The 10,961-nt window shown below is 54.2% G+C and overlaps 4 protein-coding genes across 4 annotated transcripts; 2 read left to right on the top strand and 2 right to left on the bottom strand.

The window, feature by feature from the left end:
- Positions 1–398: 398 nt before the first annotated feature.
- Positions 399–1,482, top strand: IAQ61_005286 (uncharacterized protein; the record flags this gene model as incomplete). The annotated part of the gene is made up of 2 exons (XM_003842894.1): positions 399–1,359; positions 1,463–1,482. 2 exons carry the CDS (start codon positions 399–401, stop codon positions 1,480–1,482), a joined length of 981 nt encoding a protein of 326 aa, XP_003842942.1.
- Positions 1,483–2,024: 542 nt separating this feature from the next.
- Positions 2,025–5,466, bottom strand: YSH1 (endoribonuclease ysh1). Its single transcript, XM_003842895.2, has 5 exons — positions 4,968–5,466; positions 4,818–4,915; positions 3,424–4,555; positions 2,664–3,354; positions 2,025–2,566 (listed from the first exon to the last, which is right to left on the bottom strand). Exons 1-5 carry the CDS (start codon positions 5,115–5,117, stop codon positions 2,052–2,054), a joined length of 2,586 nt encoding a protein of 861 aa, XP_003842943.1. The 5' UTR covers positions 5,118–5,466; the 3' UTR covers positions 2,025–2,051.
- A 363-nt stretch (positions 5,467–5,829) lies between these two features.
- IAQ61_005284 (uncharacterized protein) lies at positions 5,830–7,969 on the top strand (the record flags this gene model as incomplete). The annotated part of the gene is made up of 2 exons (XM_066096737.1): positions 5,830–7,192; positions 7,248–7,969. 2 exons carry the CDS (start codon positions 5,830–5,832, stop codon positions 7,967–7,969), a joined length of 2,085 nt encoding a protein of 694 aa, XP_065953432.1.
- A 481-nt stretch (positions 7,970–8,450) lies between these two features.
- Positions 8,451–10,616, bottom strand: MIR1 (mitochondrial phosphate carrier protein). The gene is made up of 5 exons (XM_003842897.2): positions 10,400–10,616; positions 10,142–10,357; positions 9,517–9,936; positions 9,131–9,462; positions 8,451–9,075 (listed from the first exon to the last, which is right to left on the bottom strand). Exons 2-5 carry the CDS (start codon positions 10,318–10,320, stop codon positions 9,017–9,019), a joined length of 990 nt encoding a protein of 329 aa, XP_003842945.1. The 5' UTR covers positions 10,321–10,357; positions 10,400–10,616; the 3' UTR covers positions 8,451–9,016.
- Between the last annotated feature and the right edge of the window lie 345 nt (positions 10,617–10,961).

Below are 10,961 nucleotides of genomic sequence, written 5' to 3'. Positions count from 1 at the left end.
TCACAAATCATTTATGGAAGACCTAGCTGCAGCACCAACGCTTCTACTACCACCGCTCTCGCAGGAAACCACTACGCGATAGATACCTACCCCCATAATTTCGCGCTATAATTCCCAATGCATGTGCATCAGCTAGCGCCACGATTTCAATATACCTAATGAATTTTGCGGCGACATTTCATTTTCCAAGAAAGCATGTGCTGGGGTCACGTACTTCAGTTGTGGGTGCTGGACATTCCCTCTTTTGAGTCGAAGCAAGTGTATAAAGTGCAGCGCTCTACCTCTCCTACTCTGGACATATTCTATCACAGCATACAATACAGTATACTCAGTAGACATTACTTCCTTTACATTCCCATCTTCATACACATTCACGTCTTCACAGACCATCTCCTAACATGCAGTACACCACCATTCTCCTCGGCCTTGTCGGCCTTCTCAGCCTTTCCACCGCCACGCCTATTCTCCCAAAGGCCGTTGGTACTCCTCTTGTCTCCCCGGGCCAATTCATTGCGTCTGCTGAGCCCATTGCCCCTTCCTCGATTGCTCCCGCTACCGACAACAACAACAAGGACATCAACAACGACATCAACAACGGCAACAATAACAACGACATCAACAATGGCAACAATAAAAGCGACAAGAACCAAGATAACATCAATCTTGCGCGCGCCGTCCCCGCCGAAGATAAAAAACTGGCGTGGATCAAGGTTGACGGGCACTGGGTCCAAATCAACAGTCACTGCAGCCATGACTTCGTCAAAGACGAGTACGAGAAACGACCATACATCAACAAGATCACTCGTGAATTCAAAAACCCAGGCACAGAGAGAAGGTCGGTCGCCAAAGAGTGGCTCCTAGTCGACGGGCAATGGCGCCACGTTGAGAAAAAGTGTGTCCACAACATGGGCGACGACCTGAAGACGATGGAGAATGAAGAGGACAACAAGCCCGAGGCTCCCATAACCCGGCGTCAGATTACCGCCCCTGCTAAACCATTTGTGCATTTACCGACTGTTCTTGTTCCTGAAATGAAGCATACGGATGTCTTCCAGCATCTTGCCGAAGAGCTCGCGAAGCAGTACCGGGACGCGTACGTTTTCAACAACTATAGCACCGCCAACAAGCACAACAACACCAAAACCGCCGGCCTTGACATCTTCCGCTCTCTGCTTCCAGTCCTCGAAGCGCTCCGCCACAAGGAACACGACGACAATCTCAAACACCAGAAGATACTCGCGGAACTGGTCAAGGAGATGGCAAAGTTGTACCAGGAGGACCACCATGACAAATCTGTCAATGGCACTCTTGTAACGCATCAACTTACTGTTCCCAGTGGCCTTGTGCCGATTGTGAACGGTAAGGTTATCTCTCCTCCTGGCCTTTTGGTCCCGTCTCCCTCTGACTCCGTCGTGGCGCGTGGCCTCATTGCTCCTCCTGGCCTTGTGGCTCTTCCTCCCAGGCCCTCTCCGTCTGTGGTAAAGCGAGAGCTCATCCCTCTCTCTGGCCTTATTTCTTGGACTCCCTCTGTTCCCTCTCCCTCTCCGTCCATCTCTTCCTCTCCCTCTCCCTCTCCTTCTCCCTCTCCCTCCCCTCTTTCTTAAGCGTCAATGTACGCGGGTAGAGGGGGGTTGGGAAGGTGGGTGGAGTGGAGGATTTGAGTTGCGACCTGGTGTTTGGGATGGATCACCGATTATGGGATTCTGGCGTCTTGGTATGGGCTTTGGCGTCTGGGTTGAAATCTGTCTTCTAGGATTGGGTTCTTATTAGGCGTTCGGGCCATTTAAATACTTGTAGTACCACGACAAGGTGAAAAAAATAAAAATAAAGCGGGGTACCCATTACTTCGAGTTCCCTTGCCACTGGATTAAACGTGACCTGAACTTGGAATTGATTAAATGACACTTCATCATAATATGATTTCTTTTCCCTCTTCGCAGTCGCTGTCCACGCCCCATCACTACTGTCCTCTCTTCCCACTCCTTCCTTTCCCTTCCTTTCCCTTCCCGCTAGCCCCCTAATCATGCCAAACTTTCCTTCTCCCCCCACCCTCACATCCACAACCCACTAACCGTCTCGACCCCCCTCTCTACTACCGCCTTGACCCTAGCCCTCAACGCTGTATGCGCACACTCGACCTCCAAGTTCTCCAGCCAAACCCTCGCTACAAACTTATCAAAGCTGATTTCCAGCCCTGGTACCGGAATCCCAAGATTATGCAGACGTTTTAGTTCGGCGCGATCTTCAGGATTTAGGTCGACGGCATCGTCCGTGGAGGGTGCGGCGGCGACGGAGAAGGGCGTTGTTTTTGTGGCTGTGGCTGTAGTGGTAGCGGAGGATGAGATTGGGGGGAGAGAAGAGGATGATTTGGGAAGGTGGAGGGGTCGGACGTTTGATTCGCCAAATTGGGCTTCTAGGAAGAGAAAGAGGCGGGCTAAGCGGGTAGAGGGGTCGGTTGTGCGGTGGGGGTGGGGTTGTTTAAAGCGGTGGGATAGCTGGGCTTTTGTCTTTTCTTCTTCGTCGTTCCGGGAATGAGAGTGGGCGTGAGAGTGTTGTTTTGATGATTCTGTTTGTCGATATGTTAGCGTCTGTTATCACGATTGTAAGTTGGGCATGGGATGTGTATGATGGGTATGTGGAATCCAAGAGGCAGTGTCGCTTACGTCTTACAGCCGCCGGCGAACTCTCGACAGTGAAGAGGACGGCGAGAACAGCATCGGCAATACCATCGTTTATCACGTTGCCCTCCCATTCTACCTCGACTCTGCCGCCGTTCTTAACGTGCACATTTACGCAGTCCATTATTGTAAACTTTGTCTGTGTGCGACTAATCTCCTCATCTGCATGCTCCTTGCTTACGCCATTACCATTAGTATGGGCTTCCTTGCCATCAACAGCGCCATCGGTGACGTTGCTCTCGGTGATAGCACCGAATGTGCCTTCGAGCGCCCAGCGAATCAAATCGATGCCTGCGGCTGACAGCGTGATGTGTTGACGACACATGATGGTGGTGGTAGTGAGTCCAGCGTATTCCTTGAGGTCCTCGGGTGCCATGAGAGAAAGCTTAAAGTCGTTTTGGATCAGGACACCGGCGATCATGTCTAGCTTTTCACCTTCACTGTCCTGGTCATTTAGGCGTTCATCGCCGTCCGCGTCAAGGGAGCGAGGTATAGGCGGCGCGATGGAAGCCAGTTTTCCAACCACTTTGGCAATTTTGTCCGTCTTGAAAGGGATGCGGAGCTCCTCGCAATTGGCGGGGGAGTATATTTTGGTGGGGACGGACTTTTGGGCATTGAAAGAGAGGAGTTTGGAGCGAAGACGCGTCATGTTGCCCTTTTCGCCGTGCACGAGTATCTACATGGTTGGTCAGTTACTTTTTTTTATTGGAAATGCAGTGCATATTCGAGATCTGCATGGACTTACCACTACTGGTGCGGCGACTTCTTGTACAAACTCCATATTCTCTTTGCCATCGACGTGGGCGGCGAAACTGTACTCTTGGACTGTACACCTCCTGGGTATCATGGTCTGTTCACCTTCTCGTTGACCTGGCCTTCGCGAATTGTTGTTTGTCCTAGTCATGATGGCAGGGATCTGGTCTGGCTCATGGACAATCTGCTTCGCCATGGTGCCCTCAACCGAGTAACCCGTTATGATGACGCCGTTACGAGGGTCCGGTGCCCACCTCTCCAGTAATTCTCGCGATGTGCCAGATTGCATCATACCAGGGGAAGCGAGCATCACACAACCACCAAGGTCGTCAAAGCGCTCCAGACTCTTCAACGACCGGACAAATTTGAAGTCCCAAGCTCCGCGGCGACCCGTATCTCCTGCCGCTTCCGCTTCGGCCATGCGCTCTGCGAACAAACGCTTAATATTGTCGTTCATGGCGGAGACGTATGTTTGATAGACTTGCATACATTTCCGGGCTAGACTGGAATTGTAGTAAATGGGTATCTTCTGGACTTCTGGGTGCTTGCTCCAGTACTCATCCAAGATGAGCAGCAGCTCCTGAGCTCTTCCCAGGGCGAATACGGGCAGCAAAGCACGGCCACCTCGATTGAGGATATCTGTAATGGCTTTCATGAGCTGAGCCTCTCGCTCTACTCGCGGTGTGTGCATGGAGATGCCGAATGTGGACTCGGTGATGAGAACGTCGACTTTAACGCCGGCTGGAACTGAGGCAGACACCAAATGTCGATCGTCTTCTCGCGAATAGTCTCCTGTGAACAAGATCTTCAGACCTGCAATCTCCATTAAGAACATGGCAGCTCCAAGAACGTGGCCAGCAGGGTATGGCGTGATGCGGACGCCAGAGACTGTGTGCGTGGTGTAGAAATCAATGGATTCGATCATTGGGTATGTGTTGAGATGGTCTTGCTCTGTGTACATCTGGATCTTGGTTTCCGAATTGCTCGACATATTGCCAACGCGGACAGAATCCTGGATGAGCCATTTGTAGATGGCTTTGGTAGGATGTGTCATGAAGACGCGGCCTTTGAAGTTGGTCTTGGCGAGGACGTATGGGAGTGAAGCCGCATGATCGACGTGGAAACTATGCAGTTGAGTCAGTGTTGCGTGTTACTGGGTATGCGATGGATAGTACTAGGGTTCCAGAGGAGGGCTATATACATGCTTTGGGGCTGACGGCAGGGCACATCACCGGAGTCGGGAGAGGGAGATGCAAAAGATATTCCATTGATTCTGATGATATACATGATGGTGAAAGACTGCCACTTGGGCGCTCCAGTCCGGCTCCCGTGATGCGCCCATCTCCTCCAATTGCAGCAAGCATGGTGGAATGCATAGATACATACTGTGATATCAGGAGCACGTCCACGGTGCTCAGGTCGAACTCATCGTAAAACGGCATGGCAGACAAGCCTTCATAGGCCGGATGCATGCCGGCATCAAGCTAATCTGTATTAGCAGTCTGGAAGCCATGGGCGGTTTTGGCATATGCGCACCATGACGGTCTTGCCCTTGTACTGGATGATGTGACATGATCGGCCAACCTCGTTGCCGCCGCCCAAGCAGAGGAACAGGAGCTCGTCAGACGGGTCTATGGGTTCTTCATCCTCAGGCGCCATGGCCGCAGCCTTTCTCTTGGACGTCATGGCAGATGATTCCTGAGTGCGTCGAGGTGTGGCTACGACTGTGATAGGTAAGGATGAAAGGGAGGGGGGGGGGAGAGAGAGGTGAGGGGGAGGGGGGTAAATTGAGGTGTTGAGAGGATGGGAATGGTCGCCAACTATGAGAAATGGGATTATCTATCTAATTAGTTGGGTGGACGAGGGCTAAACGAGGAGGGTGTGTGAGCAGAAAGACCGAGAGAGAAAAGGAGAAGGAGAGTGGGAAGAGAGAGAGGGAGAGAGAGGGAAAGTATGATGGTTTGGGGTGGGCGGTTCGCGAGGCCCAAGGTTGTTGCTTTGTCGAGCGCGTCTGCCAAGGCGCCAGCCGCTGTCCGTGCGCATAGCCCTCGTCCGCCACCAGCTCCAACTTCCTCTTGGGCACGTCTTTGGGGTGCGAGACAGACTTTATGGCCAATTCACTGCACGCGCCTGCACGCCGCCTATCCACCCGCGCCTGTCCTCGCGCATAATCGCATCACCGCCCGCCCCGCCCATTGCCATCCACCGCACCGCGCCGTCCGTCGAGAGAAGCCAAACACCACCATCCATCGCCGCCGTCGCTGTCGCCGTCGCCAGAGTCGCCGCATGACTGGGCGACAGATAGAATAGCAGCCGCGCCCGCTGAACTCCCCACGGCCATCGGGGGACGAGGCCGAGTCGAGTTGCCTGCCCAGTCGCCCGCATCGTCGCCGCCGCCATGGCCTACCCCAACTACAACCAGCAGTTCCCCCACCAGGGCCAGCCTCAGCCTCAGCCTCAGCAGCAGCAGATACAGCAGCAGCCGCCGCAACCACAGCAACATCCCCTACAACCACCACAACACCAGCAACAGCAACAGCAGCATGGCCAGACACAACCGCACCTCCAGCATCAACCACCGCCCCTACCGCCACAGGTGCAGGTGCAGACGCAGAACCTCAACATGGCCCACACCCACGCCCAACCCCAGCGCCCCTTCTCGCCCTCGCCTTACCAACACTCGCCTACCAACATGTCGCCCACTATGGGCAGTGGCATTCCCCCAGCGAAGCGACAGCGACTATCCCCCAATCCGCCATCGCCCGCACCCTATCAGTCGCCTTTTGGAGCGCCCACATATCCCCCCTCGCCCTACGCTACATCCCCCCAGTCAACCCCCTACCCGACCCCCTCTCTCCCAAACTCACCCGCCGCTATGCAACCACCGCCCTTCCACCAGCCCCAGCCTTACCAGCATCCAAATGCTCAGCCTGCCGCGCCACAGGGCTCCATGCCACCACCAAAGGTGCCCTACAGCAAAACAGGCGACACCTCAGAGCTGGAAAAGGCGAATGCGCGAGATCTGGATGTCAACAACATCAGCGATGTGCTCACAGGATCAGGCATTGATTTGCGCGCCGAAGAGGACAATCTGCTGCTGAGCTACAGGAGCTTCAATTCGCAAGGAACGGGCACCTCGGGCACCCCACATGGGAGTTTCAATTGGAGTCAGCAGGGCAGTCACGGCGCATTTCAAGGGACTGGGCAATTGAGTCAGCCCATGACGCAAGAGCAGCACGAAGCCGAGTTCCTGCGAAAGCATGAACAGGCCGCCCGCATACTCAACGAATCGGCCCAGCAACCGCTCACGGACCCCTTCCTGCAGGCCAATGTGCTAAGGCACCGCATCGCCAAACGCGCATACGAACATGGAATCACAGTCAATGTCGATGGCTTGTTCGACAAGATACCGGACAAGACACCTCGCGATGTCACGCGCACGGCGTTGGCGGCCGCAAACGGTGAGCAGGTTGTCGGCCTCGAGGCTGCCAGTCTACTGAACCAGAATGCGCCTCTGGTGGAAATTCTGTCACTGCTATCGCTGGCTGCTGAAGAGCGCGTGCGGACACTTGTCGAAGACGCCTTCGCGCTCAGTCAAGGCCGCCAAAATACCTCTCATGGTCTCATCCCGCCGAACCTTGTGGACATTGCTGTTGTAGACAAAAATGCCGAGCAAAAGATGGCAGTCCCAACCAATATCCTCCGCACGCCGTGGGAAGCACCCGACAGCGCCACCAGTCCCACGGCGACGGCCAACAAAGGCATGTCTCATGTGCTCACGCTCATACGCACAACACTGCTAACACGTCCAACCAGGAATACCCAATGCAACCCGGCTCCCTACACCCCCCACCGAAGTTCCCCCTACGCCACTGCCCACTTTCAAAAACACTACTAACCGCGTCGCTGCTGCTCTGATTGCACGCGCCAAAGCCGATGAAGAGTATGAGCGTGAGCGCCTTCGAAAACGTCAGAAGCGGGCACAGGGCACTGGAACAGGAGGCGGTACACCGGCCGATACCCCGATCGCACCTTTGCCCCTCCCCGAACCGCTCACGAAGAAAGCGCAAGCGGCAGCGAAGAAGCAGAATCAGAGCGATGCGGTCGTGTTTGGCAAGGCGAATGAAACGGCGCAAATGGCGATTGGAGGCCGGAAGAAGAAGTATGCGTGGATGAGCGGGGGTGGAGGCGGGGGTGGAGGTCTGGGATCCGGCGCCAATACACCGAAGGCGGCGACGGCAACAGCCAACACAGCTGCAGGTAGTGGGACGGCGACACCAGCAGCACCCGCAACGGATAAAGCGCTGCTAGCTAAGAAAAGGACGTTTGGAGCTGCGATTGAGGAAACAGACATTGGGGCCAAGATCCAGGTTCGCGACTTCGTGCACGTCCTTGAGCTGGATGGCCGGGAGAAGAAGAGTCTTTGCTTGATTCTGGCGCGAATGAAGAGCACAGACAAGGATGAGAAGAAGGCGGAATTGGATAGGAGGTTGCCAAGTGCGGCTGGTACACCCGGTGCTCCAGCTGCTGTTAGCTAGTACTGCTAGTACTGCTAGTACTGCTGCTGCTGCTGCTGTATGAAGATGAGGCTATCTATCTATCATCATCATCATCATCATCATCATCATCTATGAGTGGAAATATATAAAAAAAAACAAATCAAGAGCAGACCAAGAAGAGGTGGTAATAGGAAGCAGGGCGCCGGTCCTTGGCCTTTCCCTCGTACGATGGAAGTTGAGCAAAGCACGAGATTCCTTTTCTTCCTTTTCTTTTTCTTTCTTCATCTCTTCTCCTAATACCAAGCGTCATTTGGACCGCGCATGGGAGCGAGGAGATTACTTTTTTTTAGCGGGGCTCCATGTGTAGGATTATGACAAGGGGACCTCTGTCCTTTTTCTACCTCATCCTCTTTCTCTTCTTCTTCTTCTTCTTCTTCTTCTTCTCTCTTCTTCTTCTTCTCTCTTCTTGCCTGCGCTTGCTCTGTGCGTGCGGGTGTGTGGGGGGGGGGGGGAGGGGTGACAGGCTCAAGCCCTGAGGTTAGGGTAGTTGCGACTTCAGCAAGCATCATCATAGCATCCCCAAGGGCTGGGGTTAAAGTTTACATAAGCTTTGTCATCACAGCGTCTGAAGTTGGTGTCCCCATCTTGTTCAATCTATCATTCTACCGATACAAATCATAAGTACAAGTGCGATGATCAAGACTTTGTACACCACATGAGTTATAATTATACCGAACAAGTATAGACATGGTCATGGTTGATACCGAGTTGAGTTGAGATGTTTTGGTCATGGAGAGAGCTCCGTCGATTTGTGCAGCTATTCCTTACCTAGCTACCCCCTCCCTCTCCTACTGTTACATATATAGCCTCCATGTCTAGGGTAAACACAAGTGAGAATAAAGCAGAAAAGTTTTCTAACAAAAAAGCTGCTGCATAGACGCATACACACGTCAAGAGTGAGCTCCTCAAACTCTATAAGCCACACCTGTCCCAGCCCTATGCAAACAAAGAACAAACCTTTTTTCCCTTTTCACACAGTGGTGGCTGTCCTCATATCATTCCTCCTCTCGGATAATCTTACAAGATCTAGTTGGTCTTGGAGATCTCTACGCCGCCAGTGGCGCCTAGTGCCTTCTTGATATCGCCTGTTGTCGCCATGTCAGCTTTTATAGAACAATGGGTGGTGTCACGAGAACTTACCGTAGATGGCGAACTGTCCAGCAGTCAGGGTACCAACCATGAACAGACGGGCACCGATACCGCTGAAGGATCCCTTGAGGCCGAGCTCCTTGGCGATCTTGATCAAGCGGCTGGTGGTTCCCTCTCCGGGCAGACCCTTGCTCTTGTTGATCTTGGAGAGCATGGTGTCGGCGGGCTGGGAGATGATGGCGGCGGCGAAACCAGCAATGATACCGGAGGACAAGTTGTAGACAGTCTGCATGCCATTGCTGGTCTTGTTCTTGTCGACGATTTGGTAGATGGCTTCGTTGACCTTCTCGAAGACGGCGAACTTGGCCATGGTGTAGGGGACCCTAGGATATGGTCAGTGAGCCATTGCAGGCGAGGATACATGTGCAAACACATACTGCTTGAAAAGGATAGGACCGAATCCAGAGTAGAAGGCACCCACACCCTCGTTCTTGAGGATCTTGCCGAAGCCACCGATCAAGCCATTGGCAAAGGTGGGCTCCGAGACGAGACGGATACGGGTCGCCTCGAGTGGGCAGAGGGCGATGTCAGCGAAGAATTCGGCGCAAGCAGCAGAGGCGAGGTAGACGGCAGTGCGGTTGTTGCTGGCCGTCTCGTAGCCGAGCAGGTTGATGGACTGCTGCTTGAACAGCTCGTATCCTCCGAACTTGAAGGCACCCTGGAGGAAGTAACCAGCGGCCGTGGGACCGAGACCGGTCAACAGCGCACCAGCACCATCCTTTGCAATGATTTGCCTGAAGCCACCGACGAGGCCGGAGTTGTAGGTGACGGGATCGAGTTGTATCCTGGTCTTGACGCTGCGAGGAAGGAAGGAAGAGATTAGCTTGGCACACAGACACACACAACTGGCGTCATTGTGGGCATGGCTGGCTGGCTAGCAGCCAGCACCGGTCGCAGGTCGCATTTACTAAAAAATTGTGTGCGAAGCGACCGAGGACATGCATGGCCGCGCCGTGACAGCAGCACACCGCGGGGGAAGAGAGCATGAGAGAAAGTACGTACACATCGACAGGTGTGAGGGCGCCGTGGGTGACAGAGCAGCAGACGGCACCAGCGAAGGCGAATCGCGCATACAAGTCGACGCCCGTGGGAGCGGTAGGCTCAAGCTTGGCCGCAACGGCAGCCTTTGCGGCGTCCAGCTTGGAGGAGCCGGTGGAGGTGGGAGGGGGAGAAGTCGACATGATCGCTGCTGATCTCGGGGGATCGATGGAGCGAGGATTGGGGAGAGGGGAGAGGGGAGAGGGGAGAGGGGAGCGAGGATTGGGGAGAGGGGAGAGGGGAGAGGGGAGAGTGAGAGTGTGTGGTGGTGGTGTTGAGGATGGGATGGGATGGGATAGATCAATAGAATGAATGGGGCTGGTGGATAGGACGGAGATAGCAGGCCGTGCCGCCGCCGGTTGAGAGGTGCGCGATGAGAAACTTTTGTTCCTTGGCGCTTTCCGTTCTGTCCCGAAATCCCGACCTCGTCCTCCTGATCATCAAGCACATGCCCTGGCCGCCCTTGTCAACATCCCTCGGTGCAACAATGTGAAGGTGTGAACACGCACGGCAACCCAGTGCATCCCTAGGCCCATCGTGTCGTGGCCATGTACATGGACATTGCCGCTGGTTCGCGCAATCTCTGAAAGCCCCTCGACGACGACAAAAGCTTCAAAGTCGTGGCGGATGTCGGTAGAACAGGCACCTAGGTATCGCTTCACGCTTCCTGCACCTCTAGCATCGAGCTCACTTCATGAGTTGTGCGTTTGAATGAAGGTCTGGCTACGCCATCACTGCACTCTTGCAATTGATCCTTCATGTCGCAATTTGTCATTGGCCAGGT

This window comes from Plenodomus lingam (assembly GCF_022343315.1).
Source record: "Plenodomus lingam strain CAN1 chromosome Unknown contig_21, whole genome shotgun sequence".
Taxonomy (NCBI): Eukaryota; Fungi; Ascomycota; class Dothideomycetes; order Pleosporales; family Leptosphaeriaceae; genus Plenodomus; species Plenodomus lingam.
This window is presented reverse-complemented; position numbering and strand designations above follow the sequence as displayed.